This window comes from Nomascus leucogenys, chromosome 4 (assembly GCF_006542625.1).
Source record: "Nomascus leucogenys isolate Asia chromosome 4, Asia_NLE_v1, whole genome shotgun sequence".
NCBI classification, from domain to species: Eukaryota; Metazoa; Chordata; class Mammalia; order Primates; family Hylobatidae; genus Nomascus; species Nomascus leucogenys.
Window position 1 is genome coordinate 109584999 of NC_044384.1, and position 22769 is coordinate 109607767.

The window sequence follows — 22769 nt, forward strand, 5'->3', positions numbered from 1 at the left end:
GTGTGGTTGCAAATTCTATTGTTTGTGTTTTACTTTTGATTGAAGTAATTTTATTTAATACAGAAATTTTGAATGACTAGTCGACTATAAATTCTTTTCTTTCTTGTTTTAAAATGTCAGTCAGGCTTTATTTTCCCGCTCTGGTGAGTATGCCTAGCGGTATACTCTATTAGTAGTGAAACTTAATCTTTTGAAAGTGAGCCTGAGTTTTAAATACAACCTAAAGTCATTTTAATGCAAGTGAACTAGCTAGGTAATATTATTTTGATTCCTAAACAAGGTGTGAATGTATATGGTTATGAAGCTAATATTCTTTCCCCCCACTGCTGCATCCCGTCCCGGAGATGGGGTCTTACTCTGTCACGCAGGCTGGAGTGCAGTGGTGTGATCTTGGCTCACTGCAACCTCTGCCTCCCAGGCTCAAGAGATTCTTCCACCTCAGCCTTCCAGGTAGCTGGGATTATAGGTGTGGGCCCCCACACCCAACTGATTTTTGTATTTTTTGTAGAGATGGGGTTTTCCCACACTGTCCAGGCTGGCCTTGAAATCTTGGACTCGAGCAATCTGCCTACCTTGGCCTCCCAAAGCGCTGGGATTACAGGTGTGAGCCACCGCGCCTGAGCTGATGTTCTTATTTATTCCTGAATGAATTTCCAACAGAATAGTTCCAAAACTTAAATGTGTCAGTTAGGATAAGTAAAATAATCTTGCCTCTGTTGTGAAATAAAGGACGACAGCGTTATAGATATCTGATATATTTACTTTAGAATTTCAAATTATGCCGGGTGTGGTGGCTCATGCCTGTAATCCCAGCACTTTGGGAGGCTGAGGTGGGTGGATCATGAGGTCAGGAGATCGAGACCATCCTGGATAACATGATGAAATCCCGTCTCTACTAAAAATACAAAAGCTACTCGGGAGGCTGAGGCAGGAGAAGGGCATGAACCCGGGAGGCAGAGTTTGCAGTGAGCCAAGATCGCACCACTGCACTCCAGCCTGGGCAACAGAGCCAGACTCCATCTTAAAAAAAAAAAAAAGAATTTCAAATTATTTATCGACTCCCTTTTTCCTAGGCTGGTTGGAGAAACCAGACTCTGTGGAATTCGAACCCTGAAACTTCTAATGCTTAGTTATCAGACTGTTTCATTCTGTACCATTTAATGCTTCTGAATTGTTTCTTTTTATCTTGCTATCTAAAAGAGGCTAATTGCATACAAAAATGAAATAATAAAATATAAAATGATTTCAAAGGTACATATGTACCTTTAGGAGATACAAATTGTAAAATCTGATATGTGTAATTGGGACATGTCTTGGGAATTTTTCATGGTAAATCATGTTAGAGTTTTAACATTTATGTTTTTTAAAGATTAACTTGGACAAGGCTACTGCAGCATTCATTTTGGAAGAAAGCTTTCGCTGGAGCAGATCAGGAATCAAGCGTCGAAGATCTCAGTCTCAGGTAGTATACACTTACCTTTGTGTATGGGACATAGTTACTGGACACTTAAGCCCATTACTGTTCTAAATATACAACATCAATGACTGGAATTTCTCTGCTTTCATAGTAGGAGAAAATCCAGCATTTGTTTAATTAAGGGTTGCTTAAAGAGTTTACTCATGATATTTTTATGTTCTTGATTTTGCATATTTTCTGTTGTTATTCTTCAGTCATTGATATGATATGATAGTCATTAGTTCTGTTACCAAATACATCTGGTTTCCCACCTCCCAAGTAAATGGTAGGATCTTTTTTCTCCCCTTTAAGTTAGGTGTGGTCATGTGACTTGTTTCTGGTAACAAAATGTTAGTAAAAGCAATGTGTGTTATTCCCAGATGCAAAGTTGAAGAGCAGTGGTAATTTACCACATGATGAGGTAATTGGGAAGAAAAATGTCAGAATGGAGTTCTAACCTGGATTTTTTTTTTTTTTTTTTTTGAGACAACGTCTCACTCTGTCACCTAGGCAGGAGTGTAGTGGTACAATCATGGTGCATTGCAGCCTTGACCTCCCAGGGCTCAGGTGATCCTCCCACCTCAGCATCCTGAGTAGCTGAGACTATAGGTGTGTGCCACCACACTCAGCTAATTATTGTATTTTTAGTAGAGACAGGGTTTCGCTATGTTGCCCAGGCTGGTTTCAAACTCCTGGCCTCAGGCGATTTGCCCGCTGTGGCCTCCCAAAGTGCTAGGATTATAGGTGTGAGCCACCATGCCTGGTCTGTCAGCCTGGATCTTTTTTTTTTTTAAATTAAAAAAATTTGTTAAAAAAGAAGAGACAAGGTCTCACTGTGTTGCCCAGGCTGGTCTCAAACTCCTGAGTTCAAGTGATCCATCTGCCTCGGCCTCCTAAGGTGTTGGGATTACAGGTATGTACCACCGCGCCTGGCCTTAGCCTAGATCTTGAGGGACTACAGTGACATAGCTTTCCTGCCAGTCTTTGATGGCTATGTGGATGAGGGAGGCATAAAGTTAAGAGATTCTGTAACTTTGCTAAATGTCATGTGTAATTTAATTATCTTCTCCAACCTCTTTTTCTAACATAAAACTATAGAGAACTCCAAAGTAAGTTTGATTGTGTTGGTTTTCTCCAATAATAGCAGAAACACGATGGTGTGTTCTGGGTCACAGGATTCCGAGGAGCTTTTGCAGAACTCTCAGAGTAGACAAGCAAAAGGGCACAAGAGTGGTCAACCACTAGGTCACTCTTTCAGACTAGGTAAGCTTTTATTTGAGCACATTCATGCTACTTAGAATGTTGTTTGAGAGAGTTCCTAATTTCAATGTTATGTCTCTTTAAATCTTTGTGTATGTTATGCCTTGCATATGATATTTTTGTTCTTTTCTGGATAACATATTACTTTCCTGCTACAGAAAATCCAACTGAGTTTCGGCCTAAGAGTACTCTTGAGGGTCAATTGAATGAATCCATGTTTCTTCTCAGGTAGGTAAAATGAAAACAGAGGGATCAATGCGAGACAAAAGTTTAATTTTCTTAAAGCATCTGCTCTCTTGGTGCAAACCTTGTAACACAGAGATAAACAACAGGGATTTTAGTGCCAAATTCCAGTTTCACTCTCCAATTTCAAAGTTACAGTTAGGTGGTGGCCGGTGAAATGTAGATTTTGCTATGTACAGGATTTTTGAAAATTTTTAACCAAACCAACTTATTTTTTTACCAAAGCAACTCATTATTTCCATTTGTAAGAATTAATACCTCTTCATTTTGTTCTTTAACTTAAAATAGAATTGAACTTAAAATTTCAGAAGTCCAGCTTGTTTGGTTTGTTTGTTTTTGAGACAAGATCTCCCTCTATTGCCCAGGCTGGAGTGCAGTGGCGTGATTTGGTTCATTGTAACCTCTGCCTCCTGGATTGAAGTGATCTTGCCACTTTAGCCTCTCAAGTAGCTGTGACTACAGGTGTGTGCCACCATGCCTGGCTAATTTTTTTGTAGAGTGGTGTTTTGCCATGTTGCTCAGGCTGGTCTTGAACTCTGGGCTTGAGCCATCTGCCTGCCAATGCACCCAGTTTTTGTTGTTGTTGTTGTTGTTGTTAATGCTTTGAAGGCAAAAGCTTCTTTATTTGGATAAATACTTACAGAAAAGAATAGGTTCTGTTTTTCTTTAAATACTTTTTTTATTCTTTCATTTATTTTTATTTTATTTTTTTGAGATGGAGTCTTGTTCTGTTGTCCAGGCGAGAGTGCAGTGGCACGATCTTGGCTCACTGCAGCCTCCACCTCCCAGGTTCAGGCAATTCTCCTGCCTCAGCCTCCCAAGTAGCTGGGACTACAGGTGTCCACCACCTCGCCTGGCAAATTTTTGTATTTTTAGTAGAGACAGGATTTTGCCATGTTGGCCAGGCTGGTCTTGAACTCCTGACCTTAGGTGATCCGCCAGGCCTCCCAGAGTGCTGCGATTACAGGCATGAGCCACAGTGCCCAGCTTTTCTTTTAATACTTTTCTATATGTGAAGCTTGAATAATGTTTGTAATCACTGAAAGAATTAAAGTCAGAGTGGTATCTTAAAGTGATCAGGACCAGTGCATTAAAAAATTTAGTAGTATGGGCCAGGCTCGGTAGCTCATGCCTGTAATCCCAGCACTTTGGGAGGCCAAGGCAGGCGGATCACCTGAGGTCAGGAGATTGAGACAAGCCTGGACAACATGGCAAAAACCCGTCTCTACTAAAAAAAAAAAAAAAAAAAAAAAAAAAAAAAAAAAAAAAAAATTAGCTGGACGTGCTGGTGGGTGTCTGTAATCCCAGCTACTTAGGAGGCTGAGGCAGGAGGATCACTTGAACCCGGGTGGTGGAGGTTGCAATGAGCTGAGATCGCGCCATTGCACTCCAGCCTGGGGGACAAGAGCGAAACGCCATCTCAAAAAAAAAAATTTAGTAGTATGTAAATATTAAAAGTATTTAAAATATTTTTTAACATAGAGAAATAGTTTTATTTCATGAAATAGGGGTTATAATGATAAAATTCCTGATATGTTTTACCCATATTTAAATGTAATGTATGTTTATCTATATACATTTTACACATTTTATTTATTATTTATTTATTTATATTTTTTTGAGACAGACTCTTGCTCTGTTGCCCAGGCTGGAGTGCAGTGGCATGATCTTGGCTCACTGCGGCCTCCGCCTCCCTGGTTCAAGTGATTCTCATGCCTCAGCCTCCCAAGTGGCTGGGATTACAGGCATGTGCCACCAGGCTTGGCTAATTTTTTTTTGCATTTTTAGTAGAGATGGGGTTTCTCCAAGTTGCCCAGCTGGCCTCGAACTCCTGAGCTCAGGTGATCTGCCCACCTTGGCCTCTCAAAGTGCTGAGAATTATAGTCATGAGCCACAGTGCCTGCCCCATTTTATACATTTTAAATTTAACTTTTTAGAACCTCGTACATTTTCTGGTATATTGTATTTTATGTGCTATGTAAGTATATGTTTAATGAGGGGATCAACAGATAAATGAATGAGAGTTGAGGATCCTGATACTTGGGAATTTGAAGGTGATAATTTTTTTTTTTCTTGAGACAGACTCTTGTTCTGTTGCCCAGGCTGGAATGCGGTGGTGTGGTCTTGGTTCACTGCAACCTTCACCTCCCCTGTTTAAGCTATTCTCCTGCCTCAGCCTCCCAAGTAGGTGGGACTACAGGCATGCACCACCATGCTGGGCTAATTTATTTATTTATTTTTTTTGAGATGGAGTGTCGCTTTGTCACCCAGGCTGTAGTGCAGTGGCTTGAACTTGGCTCACTGCAATCTCCGCCTCCTGAGTTCAAGTGATCCTCCTGCCTCAGCCTCCCAAGTAGCTGGGATTATAGGTGCCTGCTACCATGCCTGGCTAATTTTTGTATTTTTAATAGAGACAGGGTTTTGCCATATTGGCCAGACTGGTCTCAAACTCCTGACTTCAAGTGATATGACTGCCTCAGCCTCCCAAAGTGCTGGGATTACAGGAGTGAGCCACCACACTCAGCCCTGAAGGAAATAATTAAAAAATATTAATGATCTGATGGGAAGGATTTCTTAAAATGTGAAAAGCTCAGGCCGAGCACAGTGGCTCATGCCTGTAATCCCTGCACTTTGGGAGGCTGAGGCAGGTGGATCATGAGGTCAGGAGTTCGAGACCAGCTTGGCCAAGATGGTGAAACCCTGTCTCTACTAAAAATACAAAAATTAGCCTGGTGCAGTGGCGGGCACCTGTAATCCCAGCTACTCGGAAGGCTAATGCTCGAGAATCGCTTGAACCCAGGAGGTGGAGGTTGCAGTGAGCCGAGATCGTGCCACTGCACTCTAGCCTGGGCGACAGAGCAAGACTCCATCTCAAAAAGAAAAAAAAAAAGTGAAAAGCTCAAAACCATGGATCCAGGAAGAGTACAGTGGCCCATATGGTATGGCAGGCATTTATACGTGTAGGAAGAATCATTACAAATAGGTATGGATTGTAACTTCCTTGTTACTTATTTTAAATAGGCGCCAGGGTAATTTCCTTTTCAAATATTTTCTGATATATAGCTACAAATATTTTTCATTCTTTGTAGAATATCTGATCTATTTTATTTGTTAATCCTGCCTATACCAGGAGACATTTATAAAAATTAATGCTTGAAGGTTTCTAGTTAAAAAGGAAAATACTGTATATGGCATGGAAAGTATAAATAAAAGAAATAATACATTAGCCAGGAAATTAATAGCAGTTATAAAAGTTATATAAACATAAATTAGATCTAGACTTTTTTAGTGAGAGCATATGGAATCATCATACTCTGCCATTTTTCATGAGACATGTTTTCTTCCAGAGAACAGTAAACAGAGAATAAACTTTCTGGAATCTGAATAATGTTAGCTGGTATGTATTTTTCAGTTCTCGTCCTACTCCCAGAACTAGCACTGCAGTGGAAGTAAGTCCTGGTGAGGATATGACTCACTGTTCACCACAGAAGACTTCTCCTCTGACCAAGGTGAGCAGACTTGGGAAATTTTCTTCCTACATAAGATGTAGAAGCTCAAAAGAATAATTGTAAGTTGGTAAATGAATCATGTTTATAATTACAAAATTTACAATAAGGTCATCTTTCCTGATCATTATGGGTTTTTCTTGTAAGTATTCTGAGAGAGATGTCCCATTTATTTGCTTCATAGTTCTTTTTGGTAGGACTTCCCTTGAGATACAGTTGACATACCATACAATTCACCTACTTAAGGTGAACAATTCAGGCTGGGTGTGAATTGTAATTCTTGCACTTTGGGAGGCTGAGGCAGGAGGATCATTTGAGACCAGGAGTTCGAGACCAGCCTGGCCAACATAGCGAGATCCTGTCCTCACAAAAAATAAAAAAAAAAAATGAGCTGGGTTTGGTGGTGCACACCTGTAGCCCTAGCCACATGGGAAGCTGAAGTGGGAGGGTTGCTTGAGCCTTGGAATTTGAGGCTGCAGTGAGCAATGACAGTGCCACCGCACTCCAGCCTGGGTGACAGAGTGAGACCCACCTCTTTAAAAAAAATAAAAGGGTACAATTCAGGGACCTTTAGCATATTCGGTGGTGTGCAACTATCACCACAGTTTTAGAATTCTTTCATCATCCAGCAAAGAAACTACCCATTAGCAGTCACTGTCCCCTGCCACCCCATGTTTCTCCAGTTCTTTTCCATGCTTGTACTAGGCAACCACTAGTATATGTTTGTTTTTATTATTTTACTTATTCTGTGCATTTTATATAAGTAGAATCATACAATATGTGGTCTTTTGTTACTAGCTTTTTCCACTTAGCATATGTTTTCTTTTTTTTTTTTTTTTTGAGACAGAGTCTTGCTCTGTCGCCAGGCTGGAGTGCGGTGGCGTGATCTTGGCTCACTGTAACCTCCGCCTACCAGATTCAAGCAATTCTCCTGCCTCAGCCTACCGAGTTGTTGGGACTACAGGCGTGCGTCACCATGTCCAGCTAATTTTTGTATTTTTAGTAGAGATGGGGTTTCACCATGTTGACCAGGATGGTCTCCATCTCTTGAATTCATGATCTGCCCGCCTTGGCCTCCCATAGTGCTGGGATTACAGGCGTGAGCCACCGCGCCTGGCCTTTTTAACATATATTTTCAAGATTTATCCAGGTTGTAGCATGTATCAGTACTAGATTCCTTTTTATTGTCAAATAATTTGTTGTATATACAACATCTTTTTTTTTTCCAGTCATCAGTTGGTGAATATTTGGGAGTGGAATTGCTGTGTCATGTGTTAACTCCTTGTTTAACTTTTTGTTTTTGAGATAATGTCTCACTCTGTCATCCAGGCTGGAGTACAGTGGTACAATCATAGCTCACTGCAGCCAGGAAACTCCTTGGCTCCAGTGGTCGTCCTGCGTTAGTCTGCCAAGTACCTGGAACTGCAGGCATAGGCCACCACACCTGGCTAAGTTTACAAAAAATTGTTTGTAAAGACAGGGTCCCACTATTTTGCGTAAGCTGGTCTCAAACTCCTGAGCTCAAGCGATGCTCCTGTCTCAGCCTCCCAAAGTGCTGGGATTATAGGTGTGAGCCACTGCACCTGGCCTTAACTTTTTGAAGAATTGTCAAACTGTTTTTCAAAGCATCTGCACCGTTTTGCATTCTAATCAGCAGTGTATGAGGATGTCAGTTTTTATACATTCTCACTAACATTTGGTATTGTCTTTAAAAATGTGGTAAAAAATGCATTACATAAAATGTGCTATTTTAAATCATTTCTAAGTATATAGTTCAAGTGGCATTAAGTACATTCACGTTGTTATGCAACTATATCCATCATCTATCTCCAGAAATTTTTCATCATCCCAAATTGAAACTCTGTACCCATTAAATAACAACTGCCCATTTTCCTTTACCCTTAGCCCCTGGTAACCACTATTATACCTTCTTCCTCTATGAATGTGCCTATTCTAGGTCCATTGCATAAATTAGGGGTCTTCAACCCCCCGGCCATGGACTGCTGCTGGTCTGTGACCTCTTAGGAACCAGGCCACACAGCAGGAAGTGAGTGGCGGGCAAGTGAGTGATGCGTCACCTGTATTTACAGCTGCTCTCAATCTATACCTGCATTATTGTCTGAGCTCTGCCCCCTGTCAGATGAGCAGTGGCATTACATTCTCATAGGAGCATGAACCCTGTTGTGAACTGTGCATGTGAGGGATCTAGGTTGCGTGCTCTTTGTGAGAATCTAATGCCTGATGATCTGTCACTGTCTCCCATCGCCCCTAGATGGGACTGTCTACTTGTAGGAAAACAAGTTCAGGACTCCCACTGATTCTATATTATAGTGAGTTGTATAATTATTTCATTATATATTACAATGTAATAATAATAGAAATAAAGTGCACAATAAATGTAATGTACTTGAATCATCCAAAAATCATCTCCCCCAACCTTGTCTGTGGAAAAATTGTCTTCCACAAAACTGGTTCCTGATGCCAAAAAGTTTGGGGACCACTGGCATAAGTGGTCTCATATGGGCTAGCCAGGCGTGGTGGCTTACAGCTGTAATCCCAGTACTTTGGGAGGCTGAGGCAGGTGGATCATGAGGTCAAGAGATTGAGACCATCCTGGCCAACATGGTGAAACCCTGTCTCTGCTAAAAATACAAAAATTAGCTGGGCCTGGTGGTATGTGCCTGTAGTCCCAGCTACTTGGGAGCCTGAGGCAGGAGAATCGCTTGAACCCAGAAGATGGAGGTTGCAGTGAGCCGAGATTGTACCACTGCACTCCAGCCTGGTGACATAGCAAGACTTGGTCTGAAAAAAAAAAAAAAAAAAGTGGTCTTATATAGTATTTATCCTTTTGTGCCTGGCTTATTTCACTTAGCATAATGTCTTTAACGTTCATCCATGTTGTAGCATGTGCCAGAATTTCCTTTTTTTAAAGGCTGAATAATATTCCCTTTTGTGTATTTAATACGCTTGGTTATCTTTTCATCTGTTGATGAATACTTGGGTTGCATCCACCTATTGGCTATTGCGAATGGTGCTGCATTGCCTGTCTTTCTTATGATAGTCATCCTATTTCACATCTAGCAGGTGTGAAATTCCATTGATTGATTGGTTGAGACAGGGTCTCACTCTGTCGCCCAGTCTGAAGTGCAGTGGCATGATCTTGACTCACTGCAACCTGTCTCCCAGGCTCAAGCGATTCTTCTGCCTCAGCCTCCCAAGTAGCTTGGATTACAGGCGCATGCCACTACCACCTGGCTAATTTTTTTTTTTTTTTTTTTTTTTTTTTTTTTGAGATAGAGTCTTGCTCTGTCACCCAGGCTGGAGTGCAGTGGCACAATCTCGGCTCACTGCAAGCACTGCCTCCCAGTTTCATACTATTCTTCTGCCTCAGCCTCCCGAGTAGCTGGGACTACAGGCGCCTGCCACCATGCCCAGCTAATTTTTTGTGTTTTTAGTACAGACGGGGTTTCACCGTGTTAGCCAGGATGGTCTCGATCTCCTGATCTCATGATCTGCCCGCCTCGGACTCCCAAAGTGCTAAGATTATAGGCGTGAGCTACCGCGCCTGGCCCACCTGGCTAATTTTTGTATTTTTAGTAGAGACAGGGTTTCACCATGTTGGCCAGGCTAGCCTGGAACTCCTGACCTCAAATGATCCACCTGTCTCCGCCTCCCAAAGTGTTTGGATTACAGACGTAAGCCACCGTGCCCAGCTAGTAGGTGTGAATTTCTATGTCTTAGTGGTGTTGATTTGCATTTACCTGATGGCTAATGATGTTGAGTATTTTTTTATGTGTTTTTTGGCCATTTGTCTATTTTCTTTGGAGAAATATTTATTCAAAAATTTAACCTCTTTTTAATTGGGTTATTTATCTCTCTATTATTTAGTTGTAAGAATTTTTTACATATTCTAGATAGGAGTTATAACAATTTTCTCCCTTTTTCTGGATTGTCTTTTTCTTTCTTGATGGTATCCTTTGAAGCACAAAAGTTTTAAATTTTGATATAGTCCAATTTATCTTTTTTCGTTTGTGTTTTTTGCTGCTTGTGCTTTTGGTGTAATATCTAAAAAAACCATTGCTACTCCAAGGTCACAAAGGTTTCTGCCTATGTTTTCTTCGAAGAGTTTTATAGTTTTATTAGTATCTCTTAGATTTAGCTGTTTTATCCATTTGAGTTAATTTTTGCATGTGGCATGAAGTAGGGGCGTATAGCTTCATTGTTTTGCATCGAAACATCCAGTTGTCTCAGCGCTATCTGTTGAAAAGCTTATTCTTTCCCTATTGAATTGTCTTGGAACCCTTATTGAAGATCGATTGACTGTATATGTGAAGGTTTATTTCTGAATTCTGTTCTGTTATCTATTCATCTGTCGTTATGCTAGTGGCACACTCTTGATTACTGTAGCTGTTTAGTAAGCTTTGAAATCAAAGTATGAATCCTCCAAAAAATTTTTTTTTTTTTTTTTTTTTTTGAGACGGAGTCTCGCTCTTTCGCCCAGGCCGGACTGCAGTGGTGCTATCTTGGCTCACTGCAAGCTCCGCCTCCCGGGTTCACACCATTCTCCTGCCTCAGCCTCCCCAGTAGCTGGGTCTACAGGCACACCCGCCACCGTGCCCGGCTAATTTTTCTTTTGCATTTTTAGTAGAGACGGGGTTTCACCGTGTTAGCCAGGATGGTCTCGATCTCCTGACCTCGTGATCCGCCCGCCTCGGCCCCCCAAAGTGCTGGGATTACAGGCGTGAGCCACTGCGCCCGGCCTCCAAAAAATTTTTTAAGGTGGTTTTGGCTGTTCTGGGTCACTTGCATTTCCATATGAATTTTAAGATCAGCTTGTCAGTTTCTTCAAAGGAGCCAGCTGGGATTTTAATCATAGTTGCACTGAATGTGTAGATCAATTTAGGAAGTACTGGCATTTTAACAATGTTAAGTTTTCCTCCACGAACACAGGATGTATTTATACTTACTTAGGTTTTCTTTAATTCCTTTCAATCATAGTTGTGTTGAATGCAGTACTACTTTGAATTAATTCTAAGTTATTTTTATGCTACTTATTGCTTGACAAATATAATTGCTTTTAGTTTTTACTGTAGTTTTGACGTAATGTGAAGTGTATTTGGACCATGTGAAGCTTATTTGTGCTTTCAAATTTAGTATAAATGGGTTATAATAAAATCTCACTGTGCTAATTTTTTTGTTATGTGAAATAGAAAATCAGTGTAAATTAAAAAATTCATTCTGAAATGCGATAGATTTTTTTTTTTTGGAGACGGAGTCTTGCCCTGTCACCCAGGCTGGAGTGCAGTGGCGCGATCTCGGCTCACTGCAAGCTCCGCCTCCCGGGTTCACGCCATTCTCCTGCCTCAGCCTCTCCGAGTAGCTGGGACTACAGGCGCCCACCACCATGCCTGGCTAATTTTTTGTATTTTTAGTAGAGACGGGGTTTCACCGTGGTCTCGATCTCCTGACCTCGTGATCCGCCTGCCTCAGCCTCCCAAAGTGCTGGGATTACAAGCGTGAGCCACCGGGCCCGGCCGTGATAGATGTTGAAGCTCTTCTGGCAGATGGTTATAAAGAAGAGTATATAATCATTCTATTGAGAAAATATAATCAATAATGTGAATACCTAAGGCAGTTTATTTTACATATCTATTTATTTATTTATTTATTTATTTATTTTTGAGACAGGGCCTCACTCCTGTCACCTAGGCTGGAGTGGAGGGGCATGATCATGGCTCATTGCAGCCTCAACTTCTTGGGCTTAGGTGATTCTCTCATCTCAGCCTCCTGAGTAACTGCGACTACAAGTGTGCTCCACCATGCCCGGCTAATTTTTTGTGTTTTTAGTAGAGGTTTCCCCATGTTGCCCAGGCTGGTCTCAAACTCCTGGACTCAAGTGATCTGCTGACCTCAGCCTCCCAAAAAACTGGGATTATAGGTGTGAGCCACTGTGCTTGGCCTTATGTTTTATAATTTTTAAATGATACTTTTTATTCTATTACGAAACATATATAATTGTAAAAAACTTGTAAAATGTAAAAGAGGACAAAGAAAATAGAAAAATTATTTACGATATAATTCACGAGTAAACACTGATTACCTTTTTTTTTTTTTTTAAGAGCCTGTCACCCAGACTGGAGTGCAGTGGCACAACCGCTGTTCACTGTAACCTCATACGTTTCATACATTTTGATATTATTACTTCTGGTTTTATATATATGTGTTCATTTTGAAACAAGGGAGTATAATTTTATAACAATTATTTTCATTTAATTATTATGATCTGATTGCAATTATTGATTATTTAGTTTATTCCTGAACATTTTATTTTATATATTTTTGCTGTTGTGAGTGGGATATTTGTTATAACTTGGCATTTGTGCATACATTCAGTTTACCTATAGGAAATTAATTTTTGCATACAATTTTTTAATTGGTCCACCTTACTAATCTTACGTTTTTTTTTTTTTCTTTGAGACAGAGTTTCACTCTATTGCCCAGTCTGGAGTGCAGCGGTGTGATCTTGGCTCATTGCAGCCTCTGCCTCCCAGGTTCAAGTGATTCTCCTGCCTCAGCCTCCTGAGTAGCTGGGACCACAGGCACCTGCCACCACACCCAGCTAATTTTTGTATTTTTAGGAGAGACAGGGTTTCACCATTTTGGCCAGACTGGTCTCGAATTCCTGGCCACAGGTGATCCACCGACCTCGACCTCCCAAAGTGCTGGGATTACAGGCGTGAGCCACCATGCTTGCCCTAATTCTTACATTATTTCTAAGAGTTTTCCCATTGATTAATTTTGGCTTTTTGGATGTTCACTTATATCATCTATATGTAAAGATAATTTGGCCACCTCTTTCAAATATTGATGTCTTACTTTACGGACTAATATAATTTACTAGCAGTTCCTTCTCAGTGTTAAATCAGCAGGGATATCCAGCCCTTTGCTCTATCATTGACTCCTTTCCTTCTGCCCCCTTCCTCGCTCAAGACACCATCCTTTCCATCCAGGCTTTGCAGTAACCTGCTAACTGGTCCCCTCAGTTCTCTATTGCTCCCCTCCATCCATTTTCCACTGAAGCAAGTATGATGTATATATTTAAATGTCTTGATTAGCTATCACTGTCTTCTCTCAAGCAGTGCTAGGCATTGTTTTAAATGCTTTATGTTTATTCTTCACAAACCTGAAAGCTTGTTCATTTTAATCTTTGTTATAGATGAAGAAAACAAAGCTTTTTTTAACTTCCCTAAGAGCACATAATTAACAAGCGGCAGTGTAAGTTTACCCCTGTCTTTTTGTCTTTAAAGTCCATCTTTTTTTTGGCAATGTGAGTTTACCCCTGTCTTTTCACCATGAAAGTCCATGTTCTTAAACTTAGATTTTCTTGTTTTAAACAAACTTCCTCTTCATTCTTTGTTTTTTTTTTGTTTGTTTTTGTTTTTTTGTTGTGTTTTGTTTTGTTTTTTGGTGGAGCCTCGCTCTGTCACCTAGGCTGGAGTGCGGTGGCACAATCTCGGCTCACTGCAACCTCCGCCTCCCAGGTTCAAGCGATTCTTCTGCCTCAGCCCCCTGAGTAGCTGGGATTACAGGCGCATGCCACCATGCCTGGCTAATTTTTGTATTTTTAGTAGAGATGGTATTTCACCACATTGGTCAGGCTCGTCTTGAACTCCTGACCTCGTGATGTGCCCACCTCGGCCTCCCAAAGAGCTGGGATTACAGGCATGAGCCACCACACCCGACCTCTTTGTGTGTTTTCTTATGTCTTTTGTCTGAGTTGCATGGGGCAGCTTGGGTTTCCAGAAACTTTCTTAGCTAACTCCTCTGTTCCTTTATCCATGCCCCTTCCTCACTCAGTTTTGGGTAATTTATTTTCCTTATTCCTTACTTCACTGATTTACTTTTCTATTTTATTTAGTTTGCTAGTCATTGTTTCTTTTAAGGTTCTTAAGCATAAATTCTCTCTCTCTCTCTTTTTTTTTTCCTGATGGGAAATACTGAGGCATAGCACTAGGAATACAAATTATGTTTAAATAGAGCACAAAGAACCATCTCAAAGGAATAACTGATGGTGAATGTCTGCTGATTCATTTCATTATGTATCAACTCTAACTAGGCTTAATAAATAATTGAGGTTTAACACTTAGGTAGCATGTCTATATTTAAGTCTGAAATTTTTTTTACGTTACAGCTTCAATTTCACATTGAATATTCTGTAAAGCAGAAATAAATTGATTAGCATTCTGTGAATGAAAAAGCCGTTGGTCAGGCGTGTAGCTCACGCCTATAATCCCAGCACTTTGGGAGGCCAAGGTGGGTGGATCACCTGAGACCAGGAGTTCGAGACCAGCCTGGCCAACATGGTGAAACCCCGATTCTACTAAAAATGCAAAAATTAGCAGTGCATGGTGGCATACGCCAGTAATTCCACTACTTGGGAGGCTGAAGCAGGAGAATTGCTTGAACCCAGGAGGCAGAGGTTGTGGTGAGCCGAGATTGTGCCACTGCACTCCAGCCTGTGTGATGGAGTGAGACGCTATCTGAAGAAAAAAAAAAAAAAAAAAAAGGCAGCATGTGGCTCATGCCTGTAATCCCAGCACTTTGGGAGGCTGAGGCGGGTGGATCCTGAGGTCAGGAGATTGAGACCATCCTGGCTAACACGGTGAAACCCTGTCTCTACTAAAAATACAAAAAAATTAGCCAGGCGCGGTGGCAGGCGCCTGTAGTCCCAGCTACTTGGGAGGCCGAGGCAGGAGAATGGCGTGAACCCGGGAGGTGGAGCTTGTAGTGAGCCGAGATCGCGCCACTGCACTCCAGCCTGGGGGACAGAGCGAGACTCTGCCTCAAAAAAAAACCAAAAAGAAGCCATGCTGTTATGGAAAAACCAATTTGCCTCATCACAGTTTAGAACATTGAATTGTGAAGATCTTTTTTCTAGTCCTAGCCAGCCTTAGTGGTAACATGGGCAATTCAGTTACTTTCTCAGAGTTTTATATTTTTATCTGTAAAATGGGAATGATGGTGCCTACAGTTTAGGATTTTTGTGAAAATCAAATGAGACTGCAAGCATCTTGAATAGCAGTTGAAGTACATTGATATAGGTGATATTTTACAGTGGTGTCTTCCTCAGCATCCTATTAGTTCAGTGTTTTAAAGATCTACATTAGTCGCAGAAACAAAGTCTAATTTTTGTTCTCATTTCAGATTACAAGTGGACACCTGAGTCAGCAGGACCTGGAATCCCAGATGAGAGAGCTTATCTACACGGACTCAGATCTTGTTGTCACCCCCATTATCGACAATCCAAAGGTGCGGAAAGATACTCTAACAACTGAGTTGTAGACTTTACTGAGATCTGAAATCTGCATGAGATTTTCATTCAGAATATTATTTACTGTATAATCTTTCCTGTTTCTCTTGTCTGCTTCTGTTTCATTTGTGCTGCATGTCTGCATTTCCAGCTCCCCCTCTGTCTGCAACCCTTTCCTCTGCCTTCACTTCCACTTCAGTGGAGTTCTAACTTTTCTCCCCTCTGTTTTGAATGAGTCAGCTCTGCCTGTCACTACTGCTTTCTTCCACATGCCATGGAGGGGTTGCCAGCCTCTTGACCTCAGACCTTAGCTCTCAGTCCTTATGTTTCTCCGTATGCACTAATGTGAATCACTCTAAATATTCTAGTCTCTGATATATTTTGAAGGCAGAAGCAGTCAGAGGGCACTGCTCACCAGGCTGGGCTGGGCAGGCAGATCATACAGAAGCCCTACCCTCTCACAGGTTGTTAAAACTGCAGGGGAGACGATGAGGAGACACTCTGGGAGCTTGTGGAGTCATAGTTCACAATGTACTTCTAAACCAGTGTGAGTTTTTTTGCTTCTTGTCTTTTGGAATATAATACTTTATTGCTAGGGGATAATGAGTATCTACTTTAAAAAACAAATCCATTTCTAAGTCCCTCTGTTTTGTCCTGACTTCCAGCTCCCCAACATACTCACATTCCACTACTTATTCTCTATTTTAATTTTCCTGCTTCTTTTTCTTATTTTTAAATGTCTTTTTCTGTATTAATTCATGACTGTTCTTTCTTATCTCATTGGGAACATTACTGTGGTTTAGACCATAAAGGTTCTTGGATTCATGTTTATTTTCTAGATAGACAGCATTTCATATAGATTATTTAGCTGTTTTTCATAATGGAGCTACTTCTTTTTGTGAGTTCATATGTCTGGCAGAGTAACTTTATTATGCTAAGTTTGATGAGCATTGGGGCATTTTCAACGTGGGCTTTCTAGAACAATTTGTGATATCTTTACCAGGGGTGTCCAATCTTTTGGCTTCCCTGGGCCACATTGGAAGAAGAATTGTCTTGGGCCACACGTAAAATACACTAACAATAGCTGATGAACTAAAAAACAAAAAAAATTTTAAAAAAATCTATGATGTTTTAAGAAAGTTTACGAATTTGTGTTGGGCCACATTCAAAGCCGTCTTGGGCCGCATACAGCCCATGGGCTGCAGGTTGGACAAGCTTGCTTTAGACAATATTCTGTGTTTCTTTTTTCCTTCTTATAACCATATTTGATAGTTTCTGGGAAGTCTTAATCAGTAGAAATTTTTGTGTTTAGCTTTTAATTTTAAACTACTTTTAGTCTTAGAGAAAAGTTTCAAAAATAATTGAGAGTTCCTGTATACCTTTTGCCCAGCTGCTCTTAATGTTCACATCTTATAGGTCTATAGTATAGTTAGCAAAACCTGGGAATTAGAATTGGTATAGTGTTAGTCAGGCAGGATAATCCCTATCTGTTCCTCCTTTTGGAGGGCAGTAGAATGTGGTAATTGGAGTTGCATAATACTTGATTAGTAATTGTGCACTTTCCAATTCATGCTATTATGGCTTCCTGGAGTGGTGTCTTCTCTGATATAACCATAAAGTTCTAACCATCCTTCAAGACCTCAACTCACCTTCTACATGTTCTGTAAACCCGGTCCTAACTATATCAACTAAAGTGCTTGCTGTATTCTCTAAACTACTATTTACAAAAAAATTCTTTCTGTCCAGTGTTTTCTCTGTAGTTATGTCCTGTATATTTTGAATTGTGAAATATTTTGTTGTTTATTGAATGTTTGTCTCATCTTCCCAACTAGGATGTCAGCTCTCTGAAAATAGGATTGTGTCTTTTATATCTTTGTATCCCCATTAGCACTTGGCATAGAGCCTTACCTTGGCAGGTACCCAATAGATATTTGTTGAATGACTGAATTTCTAATTAGAGGTAAATTAGCTAAAAAGTAAGCCAAGATAGGAGTGAATGTTTTCTATGAAGCTTTATTTTATTACAGATATCAGTTGAAATGATTCTAAAAAATAAATTATTATCTATATTTGTATGTTTTAATCCAAAAAGTCATTGTTCTTATTCTTTTTGGTAACACATTTTACACATTCTTTTTTTGTCCTCATCGATTTATTATCTGACATACGGGACATATAAGGAGACAGATATCCATCTTAAAAATTGTCTCAAAAGCTTTCTTTTTAACTACAGATAATGAAACAGCCACCAGTTAAATTTGATCCAAAAATATTGCATCTACCAGCATATTCAGGTAGGATCATAAAGGACTTATTGAACATGTAGACTTTGTATACAGATACAAATATGACGTGAATAACTAAATTTATTTTGTCTTGACAATTGGCTATATTCTTGGGGCAGTGTTATATGAATTGTAAACAATCTGTAATTCATTTGTGCCAGCTGTTGACATTTCTTAGCCGAGTCTGGGCTGCCCTGTCCTCTTGTGGGTGGGGAGGTTCCTGTAGATCTGGGCAAGTTTTCCTGTAGAGTGGGTGGGAGGTCTTCTCCTCACTTCTCTTCTTAGAGCTGGTTGAATTTCCACCATTTATGGCTGGTATAGGTGCACAGGGTTGGGGACAACCATGAAGGATTGGGATTCTATTAGAGGGACCAGGACATTTGAGAATGGGACTAGGTGGTTCATGACTGTGGAGGTAGTGTGGGAGTGGAGATACCTAAGGGATAATTATTACATTTCTGTTGAGCTAACGAAAGTCTTATTTAGGGTGACCATGAGACATTTTTACATACCTTAAACTGGTGTTTTTGTTTAACAAATTATATTTTAAGCTGTTAAACTCGATTTGGGGAAAATTACTCATCGTGGCTAGAGTAGAATCTATGATTTGAAGTAAATTTAAAATATATTTAGGTTTAAATAAACCAGCTAAGGGTTTATATTGGTCAACTTAATTACTGATAAAAACAAAAAAGAAACTGTGTAGAAGGACGTTTTTGAAAGGCCAAGTGAAGCAAAGTATTTTAATAGTGCTTTCAGTGCCAAGTAGGACTATTTACGCAAACCCAGAGAATTATTACCTGGAAATACTATTTCCCTTTTTTTGTTTGAGTTATTTAGGAGATTATATTTACAATTTATTTTGTCTAAAGATAGAGATCAGCCAAAAATATGTTAATTTTAGGGGGTATCAGATTTCCTAGATTTTGCCTTTTTTTTGTATAGGGATTTGGAGGTAGGAATTTCAGGTGATTTTTAGCTATCATGTTATTCTCGTTATTTTTTTACAATAATTTTTTTGGAACTTTTTAAGGACTGTAGGATTTGTGCTTTTCTCAACATTTGAGAGTTGATTTATTTATACAAAGGCTCTTTTGTCTTTTACTCCAGTTGTATTGAACTTTGCATTTTGTTATAGTGTAGGTTGTGGGAAAATTCTGCTTTAGACATCTGCTTTATTTGAAAGTATGGTTTTCCATTGAAGTAGTTAAAAAGTTTCCATGGATAGATAAAGAGATTAGGAATATAGAAGGACAAATAAAAATAGTGTCATCTTTGGAGTATTTTTGGTTTTGACAGTGTAATGTTTGTCCTCATCTTAGCTGTCATAATTCTGTGTTTATTTCTCATGTGATGTTTCCAGCAGTTTTTTTTCTCATCATACATACTTTTATTATTTTCTTTCCATGGCAGTGGATAAGTTATTGTTTCTGAAAGACCAAGATTGGAATGACTTTTTGCAACAAGTGTGCTCGCAGATCGACTCCACTGAGAAGAGCATGGGGGCCTCCCGAGCCAAGCTGAATCTCCTTTGCTATTTGTGCGTGGTGGCTGGTCACCAGGAGGTGGCCACCAGGCTCCTCCATTCCCCCCTGGTAGGCCTCTGTGACATGCCTTAGGCATTTTAATTTGTGCTTTTATAGAGGCTCAAACAAGTGCTAAAATATCAGTTTGATTTAACTACCACGAAAAAACTGATTTATATCATGATTTTAGGTTTATGAAAATTAGCCTCTGCTTAATCCTTAGGTCCTAAAGTAGATGACAGTAGATGGTGATTTTGAACTTATTTTGTTTGTTTGTTGGTAATACTCAGGTTTCCATTTTAGGTTAACTTGTAAGATTTAAAAAAAAGTCTGAAATCAGGCTGGGCGCGGTGGCTCACGCCTGTAATCCCAGCACTTTGGGAGGACGAGGTGGGTGGATCACCTGAGGTCAGGAGTTCGAAACCACCCTGGCCAACATGGTGAAACCCCGTCTCTACTAAAAGTACAAAATTAGCTGGGTGTGGCAGTGCACTCCTGTAATCCCAGCTACTTGGGAGGCTGAGGCGGGAGAATCACTTGAACCCGCAGGCAGAGGTTGCAGTGAGCTGAGATCGCACCACTGCACTCCAGCCTGGGCAAAAAAAGTGAAACTCCATCTCAAAAAAAAAAAAAGTGGTATCATAAGCCAGACCTTTTACCTTCTCATTAGTGACTGGAATGCACTCCCCATGTGGAATGGGTTGGGGGTGTCGGTTCCTTTACTGGGTCATCTGGTAAACTGCAGGGTTTCTGATGTGACATTGAAGGAAGACATCAATCCTCTAAGACATTTTTTTGCCCTCTTCCCCTGGGAATATTACTTTTTGGACTATCTTGGTCTATTGGTAAGCTCAAGGGAATTTGTCAGAGTTTTTTTGGTTTTTGTTTCTTTTGGCTCATGTTTGAGCGTCGATTGGCAGAGTTTTTGAAGTCATCCTCAGAAAGGAATTACAGTGGTTCGGAGGTGTTTTCTACAGTGGTCCCTCATTTGGGAATTGGCTTGAAAAAATTTAAGTTCATTTGCTTCCAGGATAGTATTAAGCTTACTTTTTTTGATAGTTGGTGTGTGTCTATCAGGTAAGGACAGTCATTTAGCGAATATAAAGTGGTAGGAGAAACTAAAAGTACTGTTCTTAGTTTTTATTTTAATCTTATTCGTATACTAGTGCCTTTGTAATTTAGTAAATATCATTTTTGGTGTACAGTGTAAATTTCCTTTTTATAAAGTCCTGAGCTGTTAACTTTGCTGTCATTTTCTGTGTTTTGTGACTTAAACATTTTAATTTTTTCTTTTTTTTTACATTTAAATTTTTTATTCTAGTTCCAATTGCTAATCCAGCATTTGCGGATAGCTCCAAACTGGGATATGTAAGTAACATTTATATTTTAAAAATTATTTTTCATGACTTTATTAAGTGGTTACAGAGTACATATTTATCAAAGGCAGAGTCCTAAATAATTATCATAAATTATTCTGAGGTAATGATTACTCCACTCATAGGCAATTTTTATGGGCATTCCAATTATAAATTTTAGGATATTAAAAATAGCCCTTCTCCTAATATTGTAAATACAATTCTGGGATTATCTAAGGTACTCCTGGAAACTTTATTAACTGTTATTGTTTTTTTATTTTCATAGAGACAAGGTCTCTCACTGGTTGCCCAGGCTGGTTTTGAACTCCTGGGCTCAAGTGATTCTCCCGTCTCTGACTCCCAAAGTGTTAGGATCACAGGTGGGAGCCACTGTGCCTGGCTAACTGTTACTGTTTTGAGTATTGGTTATAAAATACTTAAACCCTGATCCCTGTGTATTAATTTAGTTATACTTCCTCGAAGTTGCCCTTGGCCACCCTTATCTTTCCCTCATGTAGCACATAGCTTCCCTAGATGTTATTTACAATCTAATGGGATTATGATTTATAAACTCCCGATGGGAGGAAGTATCCTTGCTTTTTATAGAAGCAACATACCGGGTGGAGAGCACCGTAGATCAAGTGTTAGAAGGCTCTGGGTTCTGGTTGCCAATAAGACTTGGCCAAATGATTATCTTTTTCTCAATCTCTGCTTCCTGGGGAGTATGGGTGGGACAAGGAAATGGCACAGGTTTAGGATTCAGACAGACCTGGGTGTGGATGAAAGATCAGCTTTCTGGGCCAAGTACTTTAATTGCTGAGCCTCAGTTTCCTCATCTGTAAAATTGGGATGGGATAACTACTTCATAGATTTTTGGTAATTATTCAACTTTGAGGTAAATATATGAGATACCTTGTATAGTGCCTGATTCTTAGTGGGTATTTCATTTACAATGGGGTTGGGGTTGTAGAAGTTGTAGTTATTATCATCAAGCTTGCTTATCTCATGATTGTTAGGACAGGCACATGAAAAAATGGAGGTGAAAGGATTTTGCGGATTGTGGCAGTGGTATGGTAATAATTATTCTTCTATGTTGGTGAAATATGGGTGAACCAATAGGAGTTTAGAAAATGCTTAATTATAAGGGTAATTCTTACTATACGTCTTCTAATGTTACTCTCCCAAAGTAAAATCTGGTAATAAAAAGTAGGATTTTTAGGTAATGGTTGAGTGTTTAATACTTTGAGAAGGCTTATGGTATGCTCATTAAAAATGAATCAATGAAATACTTATTTAAGCACTTTCATTTAAAACGTATTATATCCTTGAATGGGGTGCCCCCTGCTGACATTTTAAAACAGACATTCCAGATCATTACCAAGTACAGTCATCCCTCTGTATCAGCCCGGAGACTGGTTTTAGTATCCCCTTGGACCAAAATTTTTTTCCCCCACTTTTAAAAATTGAAGTTTGATTGTAAAACAGTTTTAATTTGAATAAAATGATACTGAGGTAGACAAGTTCTCTGGTAGGAATCCTCTTTTATTCTTTCTCCATTCAAAGCCACTTCCAGCGAGGTTTTCTCTGACCTCAGGTTATATTACCTTGACAGCATATGATAAAGGGTCCTTAACTTAGTTTGGGAGATAATTATTATTTACGTAGATATATTTGTTCTTTAGTTTTGTTTTGCATATAAAAAATTAGAATCACATGGTATAATTTTATAAGTTTGTTTTCCCCTGTAACATATATATTATGTATTTTAAATGTTATTAACATTTAAAAATAAAATACATAATACTTAAGATAAACTTTTTATATGTTG

General features: G+C 39.6%; 1 protein-coding gene and 1 pseudogene across 1 annotated transcript in view; both read left to right on the forward strand.

Annotated features, from left to right (window-relative positions):
- The window catches only part of ULK4 (unc-51 like kinase 4), a 718037-nt gene that overhangs the window by 54069 nt on the left and 641199 nt on the right, over positions 1–22769 (forward strand). Inside the window, exons 9-16 of the mRNA XM_030812066.1 lie at positions 1370–1462; positions 2601–2719; positions 2875–2944; positions 6372–6468; positions 15670–15774; positions 18009–18069; positions 19474–19655; positions 20908–20954. Of these exons, the coding sequence (XP_030667926.1) occupies positions 1370–1462; positions 2601–2719; positions 2875–2944; positions 6372–6468; positions 15670–15774; positions 18009–18069; positions 19474–19655; positions 20908–20954 (774 nt within the window). The remainder of the gene's footprint in view (positions 1–1369; positions 1463–2600; positions 2720–2874; positions 2945–6371; positions 6469–15669; positions 15775–18008; positions 18070–19473; positions 19656–20907; positions 20955–22769) is intronic.
- On the forward strand, positions 17240–17382 carry LOC115834945 (annotated as a pseudogene).